Source organism: Xiphophorus maculatus, chromosome 2 (genome assembly GCF_002775205.1).
Source record: "Xiphophorus maculatus strain JP 163 A chromosome 2, X_maculatus-5.0-male, whole genome shotgun sequence".
Taxonomy (NCBI): domain Eukaryota; kingdom Metazoa; phylum Chordata; class Actinopteri; order Cyprinodontiformes; family Poeciliidae; genus Xiphophorus; species Xiphophorus maculatus.
In genome coordinates, this window is record NC_036444.1 from 19349172 (window position 1) to 19375732 (window position 26561).

At 39.1% G+C, this 26561-nt stretch overlaps 1 protein-coding gene across 1 annotated transcript in view; it reads left to right on the forward strand.

The window, feature by feature from the left end:
* Window positions 1-26561, forward strand: part of znrf1 (zinc and ring finger 1) — a 49796-nt gene that overhangs the window by 12104 nt on the left and 11131 nt on the right. The window contains exon 2 of the mRNA XM_005796249.2: window positions 18966-19061. Coding sequence (XP_005796306.1) covers window positions 18966-19061 — 96 coding nt within the window. The remainder of the gene's footprint in view (window positions 1-18965; window positions 19062-26561) is intronic.

Below are 26561 nucleotides of genomic sequence, written 5' to 3' on the forward strand. Positions count from 1 at the left end.
TGCTTGCAGAAGGCTAGGCTCTGATTAATCGTAATTGCTTTGATTAGATTTGATGTTCCGCATCTGGTGTCAGTGAGAGGCATGAAGGCATGAAATAATAAGTGAGCTAAAGTTGGAGACCTGACTGGACTCTGAGTGATTAATACGTCCAAAAACGCAGGAATGAGAACAAATGGGCTGAGAGCGGCAAAGATGCAAAAGGGAACTGATTATTGGTTGAAATAATCACAAGCAGGATGAGTTTAGCTCATTGTGTTGGGGTGTTAGCGTGGTGTAGCTCTCATAGGGAAGCTTTTTATCCAGAACATCCCAACACAAACAGATAATTGACTTTACCGTCTTACCGAGTGCTTTAACAATCTTTACCGTATATCTATCAGTCAGCCACACTCATTCCTCAGAGAAGGGGCCTCCCTCAACCCTCCCAACTCTTTATTGACACATTTTGTCAATACAGCATCAGTGCTTAATCGATATAGCATTTGCACTCTTTTTCTGACCAACATGTTTAATCCCAGGCTGCACAGTGGCGCAGTTGGTAGCACTGTTGCCTTGCAGCAAGAAGGTCCTGGGTTCGATTCCCGGCCGGGGTCTTTCTGCATGGAGTTTGCATGTTCTCCCTGTGCATGTGTGGGTTCTCTCCGGGTACTCCGGCTTCCTCCCACAGTCCAAAAACATGACTGTCAGGTCAATTGGTTTCTCTAAATTCTCCCTAGGTGTGAGTGTGTGTGTGCATGGTTATTTGTCCTGTATGTCTCTGTGTTGCCCTGCGACAGACTGGCGACCTGTCCAGGGTGTACCCCGCCTCTCGCCCGGAACGTAGCTGGAGATGGGCACCAGCAACCCTCCCGACCCCATTAGGGACAAGGGTGAACAGAAAATGGATGGATGGATGGATGGATGGATGTTTAATCCCCGCCGACCTTGGCTGCTGATTCCCCCAGCGGCGCCCTCGAAAGTGCAAAAGCATTCCTAACTCCTAATTACATTGATAGTTTGAGCAGAACAGGGACTAAAACAATAACAGGACTCACTCGATGCTTCTGGAGGCCTTTTATTCTCACACATATCTCGCCAGCCATAGCTGGTCCTGTCATTGATTTCATTTATCTCTTAGATTATGTCAATTTAGGAGCTTGGTTTTCAGCTGACAAATATTTTTTTTTAAAGAACCTGAGCTGAAGTATTCTACAGTTGAAAACAAGTCAGATTTGTATTTATTTATTTTTTTTAGATGAATCAGGCGTCTTTTGTTTAATTTCAGTGGAAAATAAGGTGTATTATTTCAGGACAAACTGTTTGATTCTGATCTGTTTCCTTTTGGTTTCCTAAGTTACATTGTGGATACAAAGAGTTTACACGCTCAGGTTGAAATGCCAGATTTTTGTGACATAAAACATTTAAACAATAAGTAATTTTGGAACTTTTTCCTCCTCTCTTTACATTCATTCTGTGCATTTGTACTCCTTTGATTTTCAATCAGATTTAGTTCTGGAGAAGTGATCACTCAGTAGTGGTGCTCTTCTTCTTATTCCTTTCAGTTCAAAAAACTATTTTTAACCACACTGCAACAAAATAAAATTTCTCTACGACCACAGAAAAAGATCCATTCTATAAATATAAACTAAATTAAATGTTCTCTTGAATGCTAAGGAAGTTCAAATAAAATGTATTACTATTTTCAACACTAAATCAAAGAAAAAGATCCCTCTTGTAAAATGAGGGCAGCTGAAATAGAAATGAAAAATGAGCAACCCACATAAAAGTAAAAAGCACATTGAGGCCACAAAACATTAAATGACTTTAAAAGCCTTGTAGTGGAGGAAATATGTTTTTCATATTCATCTGTTGAGGGCAAAGTGGCGCAGTTGGTACAGCTGTTGCCTTGCAGACCTTCCCATCCCGGGGTCTTTCTGCATGGAGTTTGCATGCTCTTCCCTGCGCATGCATGGTTTCTCTCCGGGTACTCCGGCTTCATTTCATGAATTTATTTTTATGAACTTGTTACTTATAGACTTAAAAAAAAAAGCCATTTAAATATCTGACATTAAAGGATAATGTCAGATATTTAATGCTAAAACACAAACTCTGCTTAAAATATCCCCTCTCACCGTCACTCACCTTTCCGAGATGCAAAGCAATTAATCAGGAACACCATCACTTCCTCTGTCACCGCCCAACCCCTCCGCCCTGTGTCATGAGTGGATGTCTGCTCGCCATTGTTCTCAGATTACAGACAAAGCAAATCCTTCACCTCCACACGCAGGTGCTTTTTAATTTAAATGTAAATAGTGAAGTGGCGTTGCACTCATTCAGAAGAATTCCTCTCCGCCTCGAAGATTAGTCCGGCACATTATTCATCATTAAGAGAGAACAAAAACAACATCGAGTTTGTTTTCAGCTCTGAAACAAACATTCATAGAGACAGGCTTGGGGATTGTTTAATACGGAGAGTTATCTGTGGTGTTGTGTTTTTTTTTCTTTTTTTGAACATGCTGCCATTTGTCGATATGACTGGAAACTGAAGTAAATGCTGCTGGAACCCTAAACTCCATCTCCTGTGTACAGGGCAACAAATACATGAACAGCATAAGTTAGATGAGATTAAGGCAGAAATCACTTTATTCATCCACAGAAGCGACCTTTAGTAAAATCTTAATAAAAAGTTCACAAAAAACATGCAGCACCCCAAATTACTCCAACCCCTGATAACAATGCATGGAAACTAGGTGAGAGGAGTTTTAGGAGAATTATTTAGGAGAATTATTATTTATTTCATATTTAATTTCTAAAATATGTGATATGCATGTATTCAGTGCTTTATATTCACTCTAATAGCCCTAAATAAAATATAACTGCTTTCAAAAGTCACCTACTTAATATTTGTGTGACATAAATTCAGATGTTTTGTGGAGGTTCGTTAAGAAGATTACAGAGCAAACGCCATAACGAAGACGAAGGAACACAGCAGACTGGTCAGGGATGAAGATTTGCAGAATTTTAAAGAAATATTAGATTTTAAAGCAATATCCCAAGGGTCGAAGATCTCACAAAACACGTTTTATTTCATCATTTGCAAACTAGAGAGCACGTCACAACTGCAAACCTAACAAGACACGATCTAACCTTTAAAATGATGCGGTTAGCTGTGAGGCATGCAGAAAACATAAAGTATGTGGAAGAAGGTGCTCTGGTCAGACGGCACCAAAATTGTGCTTATCTGCAAATCTCTGCATCAGATCAACCTACATAAAAAAAAACAACAACAAAAAAACCAACAACAACCCTGCACATCATTCCCATTGTGAAACATGGTGGAGGCAGCATGACGTCGTGGGAATCATCTGGTCAGAGTTGGCAGGAAGATGGATGTAACTAAAGACCTGGCTATTTTAGAAGGAAACCTGTTAAAGTGGACATGAGACTGTGGTGGAGGCTCAGCTTCAAGCAGGACAGCAAGTACAAACATAACAGTTAGAGCTACAATGCAGTGGTTTATATCAAAGCATGCTCATGTGTTAGAATGACCCATTCAAATCCAAGTCAATTGAGAATCTGTGGCAAAGATTTGAAAATTGATCTTCACAGATTCTCCAAGTACAATTTCTCTTTTTCTGATTGAACTTTAGCTGTTCTGCAAGGCTGAATGGGCAAAGATATCAATCTGTACATGAGCAAGGCCGGTGGAGACAAACCCCAAAAGACTTGCAGCTGTAATTATAGGTGGCTCTACAAAATATTGACTCAGGAGTGCTGAATACAAATGCACGCCACACTGCAGTTTGGTATTACTAAGCATTTTTTTAAAGCCACGTGTCAATTTCCTTCCACTTCCAAGGAAGTTACATCAAATCCAGTGCAATATGTTGAAGTTAGAGGTTGTTAGTTGATAAACTGTGGAAGTTAATATATTTTTTAATCTTGACCAACACCTAGTAATGAAGCCTGAAACATTTTCTATAACAGTATATTAAGGGATTTTCTATGTTGCACTCATGGAAGACAAGCAATGAGACCAGGCTGCAGCTCGACTCGAGAAATATTAAACATGCGAAGCCTGAAATAAGTCTTCATCCCTGATGCTTGCATCATCAGGTTTTGTATTTGGAGGGCTGAATAGAGCCTACCGGATGCAGATTATTAACGGGAGTGCAGTGGCGTCCGCACTCCTAACAGAAACGTGGACACTAAATAAGTCAGGTGCCGCTTTAAGCACAGAAATCGCTGCAAATCCTCCTACATTCCCCATCACTGGTGCACACTAGCAAATACAAACAAAACCTTCTGACGGGCAGCGTTCGTTGGATACACACAGAAGCTCAAAATGAGGCTGCCATCGGTGCAGGCAGATGTTGTGGTCGCATGTTGCAGCTATGGAATGACGGGATGGAGCAACATCTGTGCTGCTGAAGTGTCTGGTAGCGAGAATGTAGGTCAGCATCGCAATGTATTTCTGGTTCCTCTCCGTCGCACGCTCCCCACATCTTTCCTCGTCTTTTCTCTCCCCGTTAACTCGGCGTGCTGCGTGCTCGGGAGGCCTGCGAGGACACAGACAGACAAACACACCGTGGAGGAGCAGAGCAAGATGACGGGGAGGGAAGGAGAGACTGCAAGAAGGCGTTCGGAGATGGGTTCTTTGTTGCTCTGACAACCATCTAGCTCCTTATTGCTGGTGGATTTCCAGAAAGGAACACACAAACATACGCATGCTGACCTTTGCAAATGTCACCTAATCGTTACTATTACATCCATGAATGATTTCTGCATCGCGCACACACAAACAGGTGAATGCTGTTTAGCAGGGAATGATTAATGTGCACCAACAGACAGCAAGAGCCACACATACATCACAAGGAAACCATTAAAAAAACCAAAAAAAACAAGGCGTACAAGGAGGCAGAAAATTATATTACAGTTTGACTAGAATCATATAAGACAATTCTAAAGAATAGCAAACTTAAAATGTATCATAGAATCAACTAAAGGACAGACAATAACCATAAAATGTCAACAATATGCAAGAAAATGACTGAGAAGATACAGAAAACAGTGAAGCAAACTACCAAATTGTCATAAGTTTTGAGTATTTGCGTTTTGTTTAGCATTGATTAACATTGTGGACCATATTTTACCTCAGTCATGTTTGTGTTCCATACTCAATGACTTTTCCTTCACCAGAAATTAGTTCCAGCTGTTCCTCATCCCCTTAATTACCCTTGTGAGTGTGTATATATATTCCCACTGGAGCCATGTTTCTAGCTTCCTACGTCCAGACATGCTCTACTCTTCTCCGGCGTTGTCCTGCAAATGCTTTTGGTTTCCATTATTAAATCATCATATGACTGATTTACTCCTGTCTGCACTTCAATCTGCCATTTGCCTCATAAATTATGACAAAAATATTTACCAAGAAATGCGAAGCAAGTTTAAAAAATGAACAGAAAATGAAAACTAGCACAAAAACACAATTTACAGTAAAGCAGAAACAACACTTTGCAACACTTTAAAATGATCTGCATATCGTCAATATTTACTTTTATTGACATGTACTGTCTGATAATAAGCTGTTTGCAGCCTCAGTGACTGTTTCTATGGGCAACGCCTTGATGTCATAACCGCCGAGCACAGCAAAGACACTCTCTAAAGATACACCTGGGACTTGGTCAGTAACTGGAGTCAAAGCGCCAGCTTTTTACAGCTGCACTGTTTGATCCCTTTTTATATTTCTTTTACTTTGAGAGAGAGTTTTTTAAAGATGTCAGGTCTTGTGTTTGTTCTGCAAAGAAGGGGAGAGACGGATATTGCTCTTGTTGCATAACTGGTCTTATTGAGGTAAAAACGGAGAGGAGCAATGAAATAAAAAAATACAAAAACTGAGATGACAACCAAACTCTCATAGCCCTTTCAGATATTTAGGACCCTCAACACCTTACATGAGGTTTTTTATGGTCTGCTAGTTATCAAGATGACTGAACTGCTTTATGTCTTGTCCCAACCCTGAGACTGATTTACATTTGGACACCCTACCAGGAGTCAAAACCTCAAGCAACAAATAGTGGGTAAAATAATGACTGAACATGTCAATTTTTTTCTCAGTTTTAATATTTTTAGCTTACGATGCTGACAGACTTTATATAACTGAAGGAATGAGAGATGCACCAGGACATCCTTGATAAGAATCTGAAGACGACGGATTTCTAAGCATGACAATAGTTTCAACCACATAGTCATAGAAAAATCTTAATTGGTTTCAGCGAAAGAAAGTAAAACTGCTAGAATGTCCTATTCAAATCCTCTGGAAATCTGGAGATCAGAGTGCAGCAGGACCCATTCAAAATTTGAAGACTGTTTCTGTAGAAAAATGGGTCAAAATCACACTTAAGCAATGTAATTTCTAAAATGTTCCACTTTAGAGCAAGCTAAGTGCTAAACAATAATGGATCTGTTGAATAACAGCCTTGAAGGGTAAAGAGCAGAATGGTGTCATGAGATTATTTTTGCTACTTGTTTGAACGCCATTTGTTTATCAATCTCTTTGTTAAGTAATGTATCCAAGCTCTCGGTCATTTCTTGTGAAGAGAGTAATTGTTAAGAAGGTAAGGACATTACAGTGTGGTTATCAGGGTTGTTTGCTTTCAGCTCAAGCTTGAAAACAGATCCAAAACCTTGGAGAGACAAGTCAACACCAGGTACCTTGAAACAACCCTGAGGAATGTGTTCATGGTATCTTTCAAAAGATTATTAATATTTAAAGAGCAGAAAAACCGAGTTCACTGAACTGTCAAACACTTTCTTTCTTCCTTTCTTTCTTCCTTTCTTTCTTTCTTTCTTTCTTTCTTTCTTTCTTTCTTTCTTTCTTTCTTTCTTTCTTTCTTTCTTTCTTTCTTTCTTTCTTTCTTTCTTTCTTTCTTTCTTTCTTTCTTTCTTTCTTATCTGAAGGTTATTTTGGTGTTTGTTTGTGTGGCTCAGAGAAATGTAGTCAGTGACTCCTCCAGATACATTGAGAGACATTTCACTGACGTAGTGCTCATATAACAGCTGGTGTTGAGGGACGAGTGAAGCTGCACAGTGACTGCTGTTAGGAGTGGCTTCTGTTCACAGTGTTGTTTACCGATCCCTGTCTGGGCCCCACATGGTCTCAGAGGACACGGACTCCTAGGGGTTGACGGAGCATTCAGGGACTCTCTTCAGAGTAAACATCCTTATTTAACCTCTGCTGACGGCCGGATTGTCCACATCCAAAATACAGACTGTATGGATACTTGTCTCTTTCCTCTCCCTGCATATAAGGGTGAATTATTTTCTCTTGTGGCAAACAAAAAAACAGATCTTCTTCTTTCTGCTTTTCTTTCTTTCTCGACACCCCCAGCATCCATCCTCTCCCGTGTCTCTCCATCCCTCTCGTTTTCTTGTTCTGTCTTGTTCCCATGGAAACTGCCGGTCTTTCCGGTAAGGTACAGAGAGTTTGCTGGCGCGAGTGGCATTAGTTGTAAGTTGTGATGTAATGAAGCCTCCAGTTTCCAGGGTTTCCGTTTATGGTCGTGGCAGTGGTGGTCTGCTGACGATCGGTTTTCTTTCTGTCTGACTCCAAGACGAAAAAAAGGAAAGGGTGCCGCAGTTAATGCAGGCTGCTTTGTTATTATGTGTGGCTTTAAGCGCATCACCTGCAGTTAAAGACAAAATAAATTAAGAGTCCAGAGGGGCATTAAAATTAATTACTTATAAAATTGACTTCAGTTTTATTACATCACAAGTCAAAGGCACCTTGCAAGTAAAACAGGTCCAATATATATTTGGTCACAAGTATAATTTACTTTGGTCCAAATCGAATTTAAATCCAGTTTATTGCAAAACAATACATTACTGAATAACATTACTCGACTGAATATATTACAAATTCTGTTCAGAACCAATTATATAAAGTCCAATTCAGACAATATTGTAATACTATGCAATCCATTTAAGTTGATTATAAAAAAATCTGAGGAAGCAAACATAATTGTACCAAGTCATTGCTGTTGCAGCAATCCCTCTTCCTGAGCAAGGGTGTTGTGGCAGTGGAAACGATTGACTGACTTTTAACAATAGAGAGACGTAACTAGACATTGATGTGCAAGAAGATCAGTACTTTCAACGGAAAAGTCCAAAGTCATTACAAAGTTGATAGCAGCAATAGCTCTGTCAATAGCTCTGTTAAGGGTACACAACTAAATACAATATCACTGCTCAAGAAGTAATTTCTATGTGAATAAACAAGGAGCTTTCACATCATTAATGTCAATATTAGCTACACCAGCTGCTTCAAAGGAAAATATTTAAACACGTAGAACCGCGCCGTAAATACGTCCCACAGGAAAGAAAACAAATGGAGTACACTCAGATATCGACAGTGCTGCTCCATCTAAGAAACAGACACGGCTTAACAAAGAAGCGCTCCCCGAGGTGTCCTTTCTATAAAAAGAACAAGAGTAAAAGAATCCAAAATACAGGCCAAGAGTTTTATACTTGTATTTAGTAAATGTTTCTATTTACAGAAGCAATTGCTAGCTATAGTTTGCAGCTTGAGCTGACAATCATTTTACAATTCATGTGTTCATAAACAGCCACCTGAGTTAAATTTGACCTAATTCTCACTGATTGAGGTGCAGTAGCTTCATGCTAACTGGGTGTCCTCCACCTCTGTTAGATCTGGAAACACAAGCATTCGAATGCAGTTGGGTAAATTTGTCTTTTCTGAATGATGTATCGCTACAAGACCAGTGCCCTCTCCTTTCCACATCCATCCTCTCAGCTGGTCGGCTCCGCGAGCGTGACAAGCAGTGCGACTAGAGTTGCTCTCACACTTTCCATCTGTAGTATTAATGGTGTCTTCTCTCCCCTCCACTGTGATCTGTCTTGGTGACATTGCCTGCCTGATGTGTCTATGTGTGTTAAATCTCTGCCTTCAGTCTGCAGTGCCACAGAGCTAAACCCCCAGAGTGGCTTTGTTGTGCTTCTGCAGGAGAATCTCAGCCTTCAGCCTGTCTGCTAGAGCGAAATCTCAGCATGACTCTGCGTTTGTGTGTTGGCGTGTGTAGGCGTGTGTGTGTGTCTGCAGTTGAATCAGTTGCCGAATTTCCTGGGTGCTTGTGTCCTTACTTCCTGAATTAGAGCACAAATTGATGAAAGCATCTTGAATTTGTGGAGCCAGCCATGTTCTCAGCTTACAAAGCACCTTGACCTGCCTGACTTTGCTCTGTGTTTTATATGTAAGAGATTATCTTCCTCTGTTTCTAGATGTGTTGAGAAGTTAGTCCTCAAAGTACATATGCTTGGTGATTTTTGGAGTAGCAGCAATTGGTTGTACTGTGGCCAATTTCCAACTAATGATAGATCCATCCATCCATTCATCCTGACCTCTGATTACAGGACATGGTTGATTCTCCATTCGAGTGGCTCAGAGAAAGATCATGCGCTGTTAAAAAAAATGCATGAATGGCCCAGTTGTCGTTGAATCACCCTTCTGCTGAGGTCACGGATGGGAAAATCAAATCTGTCGTATGGTGCGATGGTCACTCTCTAACTTTACAGAAGCTTTAGAAAACAAAGAACTCAGAGAGAGTTTCAGAATTTTAACAATCGTTTGCCTTCTGCGTTTAGTTGGCATAATTCTCTGCTTTATTTTCTCATGTCGATCTGCCCTTTTCGTCTCCTCCACATTTCCCCTTTTCCTTTTATCTTTCCGCTCAGTTTGTTCTCGGCCACTTCCTTTCCTCTCAGTCATACGCCAGCCTCACTTCCTGGATTTCCTTTCATTTTTTTTTTGTTTGTTTTGTTTTTTTTGCTTCTACCCTTACCGTTTGCCCCTCAGAGCAATCTTTTTTTCATCTTTTCCCCTTTGACTTTTCTGTCTCGCCGCTCGCTTTGCTCTGCTCCACTGTCCCCTCATTTTCTTTGCACTCTCTCGTTCCTCCTCCTCACTTCTGCACCATGAAGTAGATGCCTGGATGATTCATCTCTGCCCCCGGACTGTTGTGATCCTCATTTTATTGCACAGTTAAATAGCACTTCCCATTCTGCCACACTGTCTGTCCTATTGACAGTTATCAAGCTGAATGCACAGCGTCAAAGAACAGGAAACAATAACAATAAGTAGTAAGTAATTATTGCTTTAGAGATACGCTTCAATAGGACTAAATACGGTCAGAATTGAATCGCGGTATTGATTGGATCTGAGAAGCTGTTTGTGCAGCCAGTATGGTCAGAGGCGCCAGTTTGATTTAGTCTGGCTCCTATTTATGACTCTGGCCGTATACAGTCCAGAATGGTCATCGCTCATCAGCACGAGACAGTTATGCATGTTTTAATCATGCTGTCTGCTGCAGCTAAGCTGTGTATCACTATAATTCATTGCTCATTAGTCTTTATCATTGGTGAGTTGATATATGCGAACGACAGCAGTAATTATATAGTTGGACATGGAGTAACACTGGAATCATGAAAAAAAAATAGTATTAATTTTGGTGTCATACTCAAAATTAAACCAAATAAAATCCCAAGCTGATTCATGCTTAACATCACACATGCTAAAAAAAAAAAAAAAACATTTTTATTAGCGTTATTGTACACAAACTGACAAAAAACAAAACCCAAATTATACCCATTTTTAAATCTGAGGTTCCACATTTGAGGATACAAAAGTGGGCCTGGCTTTTAACAGGCTTTAAAATTATTGCAAAAAACACTCAACCAGTTCCACCAAATATTACCCATTCACAAAAGATGAATCAAACTTGTGTGATAAAAGTAAACCCTTCAGGAGGTAAAACGTGGCAACGAGGTGCTGCTAATCAAATGCACTTGAGTGTGTGACTGTCTCTATCAAGCAGCAGTTTTAGCATTTCAGTGTGTGGTTAAACAATGCCGAGGAAAGAAACCAGCAATGACCTTAGAGAAGCAATTGTTGCTGTTAATCCAGGAAAGGTTATAAGACTGTTTCTGAACAATTAAAAGTCCATTATCCTACAGAGATAAAGGTTATTCACAACTGTAAAGCTTTTAAACAGCTGCCAATCTTTACAGGATTTTCAGCTAATTCCAGCTCTTTCAAATTAAAGAAGCCTTAAGAGCACCTATCTCTGACTCTTCAGGCCTAATTTAAATATTATATTTCGTGATAGGACGATGAGGAAGGGCGTAAAATGCTGTAGCTTTTTTGGAAGCATTGCATGAACCAAAAGGCTTCTGCAGCAATGCCAGCACAAACTCCTCATACCATATGGGAGATGTTCAGAAATGAACTGAAGCACTGTTGAGTAGAGAGGAACACAACTACTCAAGTTCTCTTAAGGTGTTGCTGATAAGGGTGGTTCCAGTGTCTACCGAAATGCGGGTTGTACTTAATTATTCCCATGACTGTAAAGGATTTGATTCGCAAGAAACTGGCATGTCTAGAACGGCATGTGAGGGGATTAGTTATGGCTCTGCAGCAGACAAACAAGCTTCTGAGTTTTGTTTTGGTGTAATTTCATATTATTATGACTAAACAATATTTCTTTTTGATAGCGAATACATTTTAATAGTGATATGCTGAAAAGAATAATTTTATAGAGATCAGACACACAAACAGCCGGAGTGAGTGCAGAAACAGTGCATGTTTCATTCCAGGTTGGATTTGAGGCATTCGGGGCTGGACCACGGTTGTTTGGGCATTCCATCAGTTCAGGGATGATAAAATATGCTTTGGACCGAGTTTAAGTCTCCTCATATGTGCAGGGGTTTACAAGAATAAACCTCCATGTGCTCGTTTAAAATCATACTGGCCCATGTCATGCAATGGCTTTACTCACCTCCCTTCAGCTTAACTTGGAAAGATGGGTGTGTGTTTGTTGTTTGGATGTTTTCATGTTTGGCCGATAGAGATGGGAAAAGATTGCCCGTATACGGTTTTTAATTAGAGCTTCATAAGTGTCTCCATTTTTGCTACCAATATGTGAAATATTGGTAATAATTGAACTGCCAGTGTGAGAAAAATCACCTGAATTAGTTTTGTCATGCCAGAGTAAAACACTTAATTTGATGAATCCTGCTGTAAATGAAACGCATGCACAAATCTCCAAAGGCAAGAGTGTCTTAGTCCTGCAACTTTTAAGTGCAACCCTACCCTAACCCTAACCTCCTCAGTATGCCATCAAATTCTGCCGATGCCCGGTAAAAACCCATTCATTTGATTCTGGTGTGTTCGAGCAGGGGTGCATCGAGGACGATTTCTCTCGAGGACTGGAGTTGTTAGATTTGATCCATTTAGATATCAGTGTTTATTGGCAGTGGCGACCCCAGGAAATGTTTATACTTACAAATTAATACTTGAAAAGTACTAATTTGTGTGTGTGTTTATTTAATTGTTTGGTTTTATATGTATTTCCTGATTGAAGAAGGAGACCCTGTATGCCTTGAGAGGAACTGAACATATTTCTCTGGGTTGTGGAGACAATAGACTGCCCATTGCCTTCCTGTGTAACCCTACTTGAAAAATATTTCACTTACAACACAGACTGGGGTTTCTCCCTTAGACTTGGATTGTCTGGTAGATTTACTACTGGGCCAATCAGTGAACAGAAGGAGAACTGTGAACGATGATGTTGATTTTCCGCACTGTTTTAGAGTTGTAGTCTGCCTGTAGTTTTAGCAAAGGCAGCGGAGGAAGTGAACAAAGTCATTCAGTCTATGTTGGCCACACTTCAAAATATTTAATTGACATTAACAGTTGCCTCTTTGGGATCAGCACTTCTCTATTTGCAGTGGAGGATGGTTGTTTACAGGGCAAGCAATTTTTGGTAAGCTTCTTAGCTTTGAACTGACGCATTAGTTCGTCACGGGCAAACTTTAGCAAGTGGGTAAAAATTAAAACCTTAACACAGTTCACGCCTCCAAGAAGCAATCATTTCTCAATAGCTGAGAGCCCAGATCTTCTGTATGAAGCAAATAGCATAGGACAACAGAGTGTTTTTTTCCAGGCAGGCAATTTTTTAACAGCGGTGGCCATGAAGGTTGTATAATACAGTCTGTGTGAACGGTTGAAAAAGATACATGCTGCCAGAAATCTAGATAAACAGCTCTAAGTAAGTTTATAGATCTCTGATTTTCACTCTTGAAATTCCAAGTTCTTCATTCTTTTTGTTAGTTTTCCCTACTTTAACATGGGACATGTTAATTTCTAAGTACAGTTATTATTTGCACTGATAACACATTGTATCCTTTCCTTCAGCTCATCATTCCATGACAGGGCTTTTTTGAACTTTCTCTTACCAATATATTGTGGTTCTGTTGGTCAAAACTGTTATAAGATGTATGTTCAGATTGTGTTTCCTGGAAACCTTGGTGTTGACTGAAGTGACATTTGATATGAAATCTTTAAGAACAACTGTCTAGTTTGAAAGCTTCCCAGAATGGTTCAAAGGCAACACGTCTCTAAAAAACATCACTGTTAAATAGTTCTGTCTCATTCATTTTAAAGTTGCGTTGCTGTGAAATTTGTTCAAGATTGTCTATCAGCTTGCTTTCATTTCTTCATGTGAACGTAATAATCACAGCATCAGTTGTATTGTTGGGACTGGCACTGATTTAGCAGTTTTATGTATGACTGGTTAGAATCAATATGCTTCAGTCTTTTATCTATTTTTTCATTTTTCCTCATGAAGGTGGCATGTTTTCAATCTTTGGTTATAGACTTAAGCTTGCCTCTACTGGAAGCAAGAGTGGCTAAACCGATTTAATGAGGAATCTGTCAAAGGCTTTTCTGGTGTTGAAATAAATACTGAAAAATAGTAAAGATACTGGTTTTATAGCCACAACTGCCGTTGCACTAAAGCTTTATGCACTAAAGTGTTTTCATTCATCATCATATCTCCACAGTAACTACAGTCAGACCCATGGTGATTTTCTAATTTGGTCTTCACACTTGATGCATATTAAAGCACTTCTGTGTCAGTGTATAAGGAGTCACCTTGAATTTAATTTGACCAATCAGGCGTGGCTGCTGCAATCATGATTCAGTAAGATGCTCCCATGCCTGCAAAGAGCCAGCTGTTTGGAAATCCAATCTGGAAGTCCAACAGCAGATTTTACACATGAGTCATTATTAAGCTTTGATCCTCGCTCCTCACTGAATGTTAATTAATATCGCAGCAAAGCGCTGCTTTTTCCCTGCAACTTTGATTCACTGTTTTTCATCACTTAACCATGGCACACCTGAGCGAAAACATGATAACACAACAAACAGCTTAGTTCCAGGGATCGCTCTCAATTCATAAATGGAGATTTATACAGCAGCTGCACTACAGCAGTTGCAAAGGAATGAGCTGGCAGTCTTTCCTTTTGCATTTTAAAACAATATAATTTTACCTTTTGTGTCTAAAAACAAGTTACAACAGGCAATTTTATTTTCCTAAGCATATAGATTTGACTAATTTAGTGTTTACAATTTCAACCTATTATGTTCCAGATTTTAAAGACTTTCTAATTGTGACTTTCTGCAGCTGTATCAGAAAATGTATTTCCTTTTACTGTTGTCTTCCAGACTCATCAACTAAGCAGTTCTACAAACCAAACAAAAAATGTCATCACAGTCTGGAACCAAATGTTGCAATTACAACTGCACTGATGCTGGTTTAGCCATATTCGATTAGCTGGCGCTAATGCTGCTGTATATAAAGATTGTCAAACCTTTCCTAAATACCTTTAACACACCAAACTAGTTCCTTACTTTAACTCTGAATCAGGCACCAACTTCAGCTGTATCATTTCCTCAGTTACTGTAAACACGAGGTGTTTTGTGGATAAATTATTGATTATTTTTCGGCTTGTGCCACCCCCTAACCTGTTCCTCCGTTGGCCAGAAACTATGGTAACTTATTAACAACTGCAATTCACACACATCATTCATACTTGTACAGAAATCCTATCTGGAAATCAGTGTTAAATTCTACAAATTTCTCTAAGGACTTTTTCTGGTTTAGAAAAAGCTGTGCAAGAGTTTTTTTAAATGGTGCAAACCTACTTAAATGTGTTGCACTTTTGAACTCAAATAGTGCATCTCTGCAAAGGTGCAGATTATAGACATACCTAAGGCGGCTTTCATGTGGGTCAGCACTTTCTGTACCATGCTGCTCATTCCTTTGAATTTCAAATTTCATCCAAATACACTGGGCTCTTTTAAATATTTATTTCGGCTCAGGATGACTTCTGTTTCCATGTTGTTGTTGTTGCCATTAGTGAGAAGTTAGTCTTAAAAGTGCTGCGTAGCATTAACAGTGAATAGCTGCAGACCACAGCAGAGAGCTATATTTGAGAAATATGTCTCTTTTTGACCTAAACCAAATCCTCAGAGCGCATAATACAGTTACTGGCCAAATACAGGCCTGAGCACACATCCACAGGCACATTCTCACATAAGCACCAGTATAATTAATTTATGATCCAGTCCTGTGATTTATTTTTGTCCCTATCTGACCTTATGTGCTGCTTGAATGTGAAACGTCCTCGAGGATTTGTGGTGCTCTGCTCAGCTGAAACCTCAGCTCGGTCTGCTCAGCTCGATTCCTCCTGGACGGTGCATCATAACCCTTTATTTCTCTTCCAACCAGCTCAGCTCCTTCACCTTCCTTTTCTACATCTTTTCTCTCATTTCCTTCATTTTTTTCTTCCTTGCTCGTCCCCTTGGATCATCTGAAAATAGCAGCCAAGGGAAAAGTGGGTCAGCTGCCATAGAATATACTGCATACACTGAATTCATTTCTGGGTAACGCTACAATTTGTCAAACTACTGTACCTCAAACAGTTTTATGTACCGAAGCAGTTTTCTTAGCAAACAAAGCTAGGGTTTATAAAACATAAGGCCTCGTGTAAAACTGCTGACACAAACCAATTTTTACTATAAAACAACTTTTTGAGGATTTTAAGTGAGGGCAACATGCAGAGAATAAAATCTTGAAGGCACACAATTCCTCAAATGCAATAAAATTTCATGTAGAGCTGCAAAAAAATATATATTAACGTTCAACTCAGGGACTTGGTTAATATTCTCAAGTTTTTCAAAACTTGAGAATAATTTTAGTTATTTTATTCACTAAGAGATCTGTACCAGCCATGTGCAAGATTATTTCATTTCCTGGTAAATTGTGAATTAAATGTGATTCACCACATATATAGAATGCCAAATTCAGTTTTGCAAGCTAGACCTAGGCCTGATTACTGCCAAGAAGAGCTACAAAGCCATTTCTAAAGATTTTGGACTCCAGTTAATCACACTGAGAGCCTTTATCCACACACAGAGAAAGTATGTAAAAGAGTTGAACCTTCCCAAGAGTGGCCAGCCTTCTGAAATTACTCCAGGATAAAGTCATCTGCTCATCTAAGAGCTAATGAAAGACCCCAGAACAACTTCAGGACTTTTCAAATTCAGGGGCTGCATTGCTCGAAGGACATGGTCGATGTATTGGATGCATGCTTCACTGACCACAAAAAACATAAGTAAGCGAAGTTAGATGGTCTGGCCTTCAAATTTATTCCCACCCTTATCTCTGTGTATTTCCCATCACTTAGATCACCTCATGTTGGTGTTAAACACAAAATGGTAAAAGTGAACTAAAGCTAAAAGCTTATTGCTGAATGTATTGCTGAATATATCGAGCTTTTAGGATCTTTTTAATATCATACCAACAGTCAAACATGGTGGTGGTCGGGTAGTGGCCTGGGCTGCTTCTCTGTTTAGAAACTGGATGCTTTGATGGAACTGTGATTTCTGCTCTCTGCAAGAAAATCCTTGGAAGGAGAAAGTGCATTCATCAGGTGGTGATGCACATTTAGGTTATGCAGCGGGAGAGTGATCCAAATCAAACCAGCATATCGACCTGCAGATGGTTTTGGAAAAATAAATAAATTAAATAAAGGCTTTTAGGCCTTGTCAAAGTACATAGTTGTCATTCAAATCAGACACTGTGTTGTGGCATGTGGTTTCATCCACGGTGAAGACGATGTGAGATTCAAGTGATTTTAACAATTCAAAACTGTTTTTTATGAACAAAAGCTATATCTAATCTTGTGCTGGGATGCTTTATCAAAATTTGACAGAAATGGAACAGATTACAGGACTGGACTAAAAAGAAAGAAACTGAAAACAAAATGAATCTGGCAAAGAACAATAAGATCTGGGAACATACATAAACATGAGGGGGAAGATCAGACCTGAGAAACAGGTGTGACTGAAATTAACACCAAGAAAAATAAATTAAAACAGATGAAAGAACCAATCATGAAATAAGTAAAAAAAAACAAAGTAATGTTCAATGTTGAACATTGAAGAACAATAGTCAACATACAGATCTTGTAAAAATAAATAAGATCTGACTGACAACAAAGCAAGCGAAAGCATTTCTATTTGGGCTCCTCTTTTTCACAGAACTTGTTTGTTTTCAGCTGTAAGCAAAGTCGACTCATGTGGCCCAGTGGATGATCTAATTATCTGTTATGTGTTTAACTAATATCATTAGGCCAAATGGGCCCCATCTAAACAGCACAGGAGGAGTCTGCTGAGGCGGCTCCAGCATTACAAAACAATCAAGAGAGGGGAGAGGATGTAAAAGCGTGGGAGAGGATAAAAGCAGGCAAATATACACAGATCAGTGCTTTATACTTTAAAAATCACCTATTGTGAAAGTGAGAGTAGAGAATGAAGGATGGTAATGTGTGATTTAAATAGGGCTCATATGGAATCAAAAGCTTGAGTAAAAACAAGAACAAAAAATGTGTAACATGATCTCAATGCTTTTACTTAAAAACAAAAATGTAACCCCAATTACCACTGATACTGAAATAATCTATTGCAACAAAAAAATTAGCTATGTAATAAATGTTCAGCTAAATGTTGATCGATGTGGGTTGTTTTTCCTGTTAGCCAGGACCCAGTCTGCTGCTTACTTCGCTTGTAAGAACCAGAGGAATAGCAGTTTGCTCCAAAATTCATAAAAAAACAGATAAAAAGTGAATTTGGGCTCTCCCTTAGTGTAAAAACCGTGACCTTGTTTGATTTTATTTTTTTAAAAAGACTGTCAGTCTTTTATATCAGTGTGAAGGAGTTTCTCAAAGTGGATGATTCACTTTGAGAATCATCCACTCATCATCATTAAGCATTTTATGCTTAATGATTACATTAAGCATAAAATGTCAAAGTTTTGCAGCTGTGTGGCATCAGATTATATATACAGTATATATCTATCTATACATGTAGATAGATAGATATATATGCTACATGAAGTAGTCTTTTTAATTCAAAAACAAAAATTACTACTATTGTCATATCAGTTGTAAAGCGGCATGCAATTATGTCCATAATTAAATTCTCATAAACCTGTTGAGTTTAATCAGGAAGGGAAAAATATGAATCAACACAAAGAAAAAGCAGGTTTAGGAAAGGCTGTACTGTCTCCTGAATATTGTGTTTTGTTTTCTTTTATTAATTTTGGGACCTTTTAGTCCTGCTTTACTTGACCAATCTAATGTTTTAAACTACAACTTGTTTTTATAATTGTTGTTGCAATATCAACGTCATTATACAGCCAACATGAGCTGTTATATGCATTAACTGGTCTGTATTGCAGCATTTACAACAAGAACATCACTGGGATTTCCGTCAGAGAGCTGCCTCCACACCTAATTTGTCAAAGTTTGGCATGTGAGGGGATTCAGGAGCCCTGAGCAACAGAGTTAAATGGTCTTCTGATGGGTAATCCATCATTGGGGCTCCTGGACTTCAGATTATCTCACAAGAAGATAAATGTGCATAATTTTCAAATCTTAAACATGCCTTTTGGTGAACATAAAGACATCTTAAAATCACTGTTTAAACCTTTGGGTTGTATTATGGTAATGTGTTATCAGATTTGATAAAACTGGTGCTTGCTTTTGAACATCACTGTTTATCTTCCCAGGATTCAAGTGTCCTGTCTGCTCCAAGTCTGTGGCGTCCAATGAGATGGAGGTCCACTTCATCATGTGTCTCAGCAAACCTCGCCTCTCCTACAACGGTGAGAAACATCTCACTCGTCTTTACATGTTCTCATTTGGGGGGAAAAGTTGAGCTTGGGATAAACGGGGAAAATGGTGTTGTTTGCATTACCTTTCATTTTTATTGCTTGATTTCGTGCATGTGTCCTGCTGCTGTACAGCTAAATATTCACAGCGATGTGGGTGGGTCTACACGAAGGCTTATGATATCGAGCTAGTCCTTCCAAAACACCTTAAATATGAATGAGATGGAAAAAAAGAGAATTCATAATATATTCATGGTTTGATTCTAAGCAGATAATATATTCAATTAAAAAAACGTACAAACATACAAACCCACCTGAGGCAGCAAAGCTACTTGGTAACTCATAACTTCTTGTGTTTCACAGCTTGTCTTTATGCCATGTGACCCACACTATGTCTGATCATTCTCTGCCCCTTGGTGTTTTTCTACTGGAGTCGTATTGCTGCAGCAAGTGTACCTTTTTGCTTAAATAAAACAGAAGCATATAAATAATGCTGAATAAGCTCTTCATTATGTTACTGAGTCATCAAGTCTTGGAAAAAAAATAAAAATGTAATCCAAACAACGGTATCACAACTCTTAAATTTGTCCTCATTTTGTCAAGTCACAACCATAAACTTCCCTGTTTTTATTTTTTCCCTGTTTTATTGCTGTACCGTGATTAGATGCCACATGTATTGATAAAAAAAAATGGAAGAGATTGGAAATGTTGGCATCCCAACCATGTAGAATTACAGAGCTGTACATGTAAAGATTGTCAACTTTCTGCAGTCAAGGAGTGGGATCTAGAATTGGACCATTTTGTTGGCAGCATGTTAGGGTTGCTCTGTAGGGTTAGTTCTGATTTGTAACGTTTATAGACATTTGTTCATAATGTTTTTGGTTGAGGCATTGCACATTTGGACAGGTGTTCCCCACAATGTTAAGTACTATACAACTGGAAGATTTTTTCTCTTATTCTCCACTGGATAGTTTTGTTTCTACAGCTGGGAACAGCTCATTAGTATCTCACAAACTCAAATAACACCTGAACTATGACATCCTCAGAGATGACCCCAAATCCCTGAGGAGTTACATGGAAGGCTTCCTAAGAGCAGAGTGAGAAAGAGAAAGTTCGAACCGTTTCTTGCATCTATCATAGTGGGTAAGGAGCATATACCCAACTCCAACATGGCTGGCTTTGTAACCATGTGACTAGATGTAGTTCTTGCCAACAACTGATTAATTGGCATGTTACTGTGGAGTGTTGTCTCTGCTGCACAGAAAGTGAGCTGATAACGTGGCATGATCGTTATGAGACTGTCATACAGTAACAGTCTTCAGTCAGAGGTCTCTTCAGAGCCGTTGCAGGATTGGCTGCTACCAGAAATTCTTCCTGGCCACAGCATCACCATCCACAACAACACTTGAGGATTCTTGGGACATATGAGTTGAGACATTTTATTTCCCTTTGGTATGTTTGAATTTGAATTGAATTTGAATTTATGCATCCAAGCCTTACATCCCTTAATGCAATGCGACACTTCAGACGCATTGCATCTGATCCAAAGCCAGCATAGCAGTCTACCAGGCATGCTGCCTCTGAATACTAGATCAGTGGATATGCATTCGCTGGAGTAACAAATCATGACACTTGGTCTGGCAACCTGATGGACAAGTCTGGGTTTAGTAGCTGCATGACTACTGCCTGACTGCATTGTGTAGAGTATATGGTTTATGGTTGTGCGGCTGTTTTTCAGGAGATGAGCTTGGCCCCTTTGTTCCCATAAAAGGAATCATTAATGCTTCAGACATTTTGGACTATTTCATGTTTAATTAATTGAATTAACTATTTCTGTTTTGCATGGTTCATTGCTGGACTTTTCTGTTATGTTGGCTGTTACTGTGTCCATGCTGCATGTCCTGTTAATCTTGTTCCAATGCCTCATTTCTTTGGGGTTCTGTTCCAGTCCGAGTTGTTAAAAACCTGCAAGTTGCAGCTTTACATTAAATTTCAGATACCTTACCATCAATAACTTTGAAGGCTGATGCTTAGCTCAGTCTCACCGGCATTTAACACTGGAAGAGTGAGGGAGCTGACCATGTCAGAGCATTTTTCATTTCTGTATTGATCTTCTGTGTGTAGTGCTGCTGTGTGTTGCACTGTTAACTGTCTGCACCGCCACGCTTGGATCTCCCTGTTATCTAACAAGTTGACTGATTCAGTTTCATAACCAGAAAGCTGTTGCATCTCATTCTGGTTTTTTTATTATTATTATTATTAGATTGATACCTGGATTTTTGACTTTTCAGACTGATGAGGAATGCTATGAGAGTCAACAACATTGTTTACCCACTATTGAGTTTATTTCACCAGTCTCCTGCATCAGTCTGATGATATATCTCCATATTGTTTGACGGTAGAGGGAAGCATGAAGTGCTGCTAAATGTCCTGGTTTTCTATGCTGGTTTTGGACTTTATAAAACTCAGTGGACCAACACCAGCAAATGACAGAGCTCAAGAAATCATTATTGACTTTGAAAGGAGATGGCACTCCCTCTGAGTCGAATAGGTACAACAGATTAGAGGGAGCAAGTTACCAGACTGGGATTACACAGCATTATCCCCCAAAACGCTGATGGAGCTGCTGGCCCAGGCCACTGTTCTCATCCCAGTGCAAGATTTGTGAATCCTATCAAGGTGGAAGTTAATACTGTTGTGTGCCTTTTTGTCTTTTAAGCCACAATTTTTCCTTTCACAGAATGCTTTTATGCAATACTCTGTAAACTGCCAGTCTGTTTTTGGCTGCAAACTGTCAGGTCAGCATTCTTTGCGATGACAGCGGAGACAAGAACATAACATTTTATGTTAAACAATTCCTTTTCTTTTGGTATTATGAAACAGAATACTTTTTCTGACAAGCTAACTTTTGGGTTTTATTAGTCGCAATAATCATAAAAATTAACATAAATAAACATGTGAAGTATCTCATTCTGAATCAATACAAGTTTCTATTTTGAAACTTTTAAGTAATATTCTACTTTATTGACATGCCTTTTTTGGTCAATTCAAGGGGGAAAAAACAATCAGAGTAAACTACAAATAAAGGAATCTACACCTATAGTTGAGATAACTGAAAATAAAGAAGCACACAAAGCTGCTGCAGACTTACTGTGTACCATCCAGCCACCTATTTATACCAGTAAACACAGTGCTGTTAGTTATGATCTGCCTCTGCTGGTTGCTTGGAGACACAGGTCCCAAATGTTTATTGTCCCACAGCAGCTCATCCATTGACACTTCTCTGACTTGCCGGCTGTGGAAACGGGCGTCTGCTGGGGTCACCTTGTTGAGGTCTCTGCATCATCTTGTGTTTCTGATCCTAATGATAACTAAATCATGTGATGTAGTTTGAGGCGAGGAGTGCAGGGAGGCGATTTTACAGTTCCACAAATAGCTGCCAGTGTGGCCCACAAGGCCAGTGCAGTAAAACATAATGTAGGTTTGAAGCCTCCAGCCAAATCTGAGCTGAAGATTGAGTGACACAGGCAGAGAGGGGAGAGTGGAACTGTCTTAAGCTTGATGGGATCCGGAGTGATGGAGTACTCTGATGCCTGATAACGGACAAGAGGAGAGAGGGCAAAAGGAGAAGCTTTCCCATAATTCCCCTCATTTTTTTTCTGCATCTCCTTTCCATCCTGTCGCTCTTTATTTCCAGCCAATTACACTCTGCAATTTCTCCCTCTGCTCCGTGAGTCCGTCCGTCTGTCTACTCCTGCCATCCAATTTTTCTCCTAATTTCTTTGTTCCTCTTTATCTACTTTCTCCTCTGTTCTGTGTGGTTTTTGAGACCCACCGAATGAAACGTGCTTATCTTGTTTCCCAGGATGCTCAGGGGTTTTATTGCCAATCACCTGGGCTGTGGTGTGTCACATCCACATTTTTCAAACAAACAAACAAGTCTGCGGTGTTATTTGATAGACATATTCAGACTTCTTACAACCTTTTAAAAATATTCTTAGAACTTTGGTTACTTATTTCAACAGCACACAGCTTAAATGTTAATATTTTTCTCCAAGAAGTAAAACTTAAAAACATTAGCTATGTTGCTTTTATTTACTCCAATTGGTCAAGACGATGCTTTAGCGCTGAGTAAACCAATTTGTTCTCTTTTTAAGTTTGACTAAACCTTTTTAACGTTCTAGAGATTATTACTGTTGTTTGCAATACCAGCCAATGACATGTCAAGTTGCATCAAGGTATTCCAGCTTTTCAAGCTGCGGTTTCTTTTGAATATTTTAGATGAGCAAAACAAAAATAAAAATTTGGAATCACATTCCACAGAAGGATCTGGAAATATGTACTCCTGCAATACTAAACGGAGAACAGGCAGGGCATCATGTATACATACTAAAAAATGACAACACTCTGGTGTATGAAAATGTTGTTTTTTAGTTAATATTATTGTGGTTTTGAACATAAATATAATCACTATAACTTACATTATTAACATTAGTAGTAGTACAAGTAGGTGCATTGAAGTGTTTTTCATAATTTCTTAATAATCATCATCATCATCACACACTATATTTTCTGAATCACAGTCTGCAGTTCGGACACACAATTTCCCCAACCTTCGTAAAGTTGTTTATGCAAATGTAGACAATACTGTAAGATATTTTAATAAACTTTTGAAAATATTACCGTATTTCTCGGACTATAGAGCGCACCGCACTATAAACCGCACCCACAAAGTAAAAAAAAAACAAAAAAAAAAAACAAAAAAAAAACGGAAAAGTACAAATATAAGCCGCACCGGGCTATAAGCCGCTGGTATCTCCGCCGCTCTCCACAAGAGGGCTGGGTCTTTAATAAATCTGCTATTAAGGACGCAGCCCTGCGTCTCCAAGGCTGAACCATGGATTCGTTCACGCCGATTCCTTCAACTTAAAAGCGGCATCATATGAACTTCTTCCTGTGGTTTCCACGATGATGGGGTATGAGTTTGAAAACATTTCTCCGTCGTACCTGCTGCTAACATGTGGTTGTTCTAAATGAAAATCAGCACTTTCTTCTTTTCTTTCTTTTTGTTTTTCTTTTAGCACTTTCTTCTTTGATTTCCAATTTTGACTTCCAATGATTCACTTCCTGCTAAAGAGCCCCCTGGCGGTTGAAGAAAAATCCACAGAAAAGCCGTACAGGGCTGTAAGCCGTGTGGTTCAAAGTGTGGGGAAAAATTAACGGCTTATAGTCCGAAAAATATGGTCCTTGCGATTTGAAGTTCAGAGAGTAAGCAATATGGTTAAGGCTCTTATTTTGAAGGACGCTGTCTGAGTTCATTTGCTATTTTAGCACAAAAAGTAAAATATATGCTCTACTTGTTTAGACTCCTCCTGTTATATAGACTTATAAGAATACCTTCAGCTAATATGCTGATAATTCACACTGGTAACAGGTTGAACAAACAAGGCTAACTAACAAGACAAACTGTTTCATCCCTGTCATTGTTTGTTGAGGAGGAAAACAAAACTGGGTCAAAGCAAAGAACTGCAATGCATGCAGCACATCATAAAAACAATCTTATGATCTCTCCGCTTTGGCAGATCAGTAACACATTCTAACTCTTCATGATATAATATGCCAACACCCCGACCCCACACCGTGACAAGTTTGTGTTTGTCTCAGGTGGTTAACACTCCTTATCAGAAAGTCACATGCATTTATTCTTTTTCCTATTTATCTGCCATGACAAAAAATTAGTACATAAAAATATTCCACACCAAAATAGTGCAAGAATTGCAGGTAATAATAAAATGCCCACTTGTGTTGGTCAGCAGTAAAAAAAAAAAAAATATGTATTTTGAGGTTACTGTGATAAACTCAAAATATTTCAGAAGGCAGTTTATTACTGTACTACTGGGCTGGACCCCCTTTTGCAGGCAGAACGGCTGTAATTCTTTATTTCATAGATTTATAGCTGATACGTTCGTTCTACATTTTGGTTTATATTCACTCGATAGGATCGTTCAGCATCTGCAGACATCAATGACCTGAATCACCAGTTCCACCAAGTCCTGAAGGGTTGCTGGGGGGTTGCTATTTTTATTTTACTATATTTTATTTTTTAAATAAAATAAAGTCTTAGCTGTCTAAAATCAAGTTTTTAGGTATAAAATTTGACTTTTGGGAATGACTCTCACTGAATACACATGATCCCAGCAAAGCCCTCCCTGATAGTTACGCTTCATGCAAATCGATTACTTTCAGCTATATCTTATTTATATCACTATGAAGTGGATGAAAGCAGCAGCTGTTGAACTGCGCTCAGAAGTGTTATCCTGTGCCAGGATGCAGGAAAAATTGAAGGTATGATCAAAGTCTTTGATAGTTTCACCTGAGGCAATTCAGACAAGCCTAAACTTTGAACCGGTGAGTGTCTGCAGAAACTGTTTTTGGCAACCGCCTCATTAAAAGTGGCATTACCCCTGCAACGACCTGGAAGTACAGTGCAGTGGTTGCATCAACAAGACTAAGTTACAATGCCTCGCAATCCTTGTCACATTTTGCCATTTCACAACCAGAACTTGATGCATTTATTGTGTTTATTCATGATAAACCAACAGAAAGTAGTGGTTAATAATTGTATATTTAAAGATAATAGTTGACTTTTATAGTTTTGAACTAATGAACATGCATTTGCATAAATTCCCCAACACCTTTCACAGGAATGATAGAGCTGTTAGTGTTTTTTGCTGGCCTATCCTCAAGGTCAAGTTTAGTCAGAGACTGAATAGAGACCTTGTGAGTATAAATTTTCAAATCTTCCTACAAAATCTCAATTGGACTTAGGTCAGGTCTTTGACTAGGTCATTCTAACACATGAATATGCTTTAATCTAAACGTATTGTTCGTAACTCTGTTTGTATTGCAGTGGGTCAATGTCCTGCTGAAAGGTGAATGTCCAATCAGGTTCTAAGTCTTCTGCTGCCTCCAAAAGGTTTTCTTTTGCATTTAGTTTCGTCCATGTTTCTTTGGCTTCTTGTTTGAAGAAGAGAACTGTGATTGTTCGACTTTTGGGAGTTTTTTTTCTTCTTTTTTTTTGTAACATTTTTGTATCATCTGACCAGCTTTCCTTCTTCCTGTGACCGCCACATGGCTTATCTCAAACTACAAACGGCTTTATTTCAAGAATGGCTTTCTTCTTCCAGACAGGCCAGATTTGTGGAGTGCATAACCAATAGTTTTCTGTTGGCAGATTCTCCCTCCTGAGGTGTGAGTCTCTGCAACTCCTCCAGCTTTACCATTGTCCTCTTGGCTGCTTCTCTGATTTACACTCTCTCTGCTCGGACAGCCATGTCTTGGCAGGTTTGCTCTTGTGCTACACTCTTTTCATTTCCAGATGGTTGAACTGAGCTCTGTAAGATATCCAAAGCTTGAGATATTTATAATCTAATTGTGCTTTAAACTTCTCCATAACATTCTTCCTGACTTGCCCATTTTGCTCCTTGGTCTTCA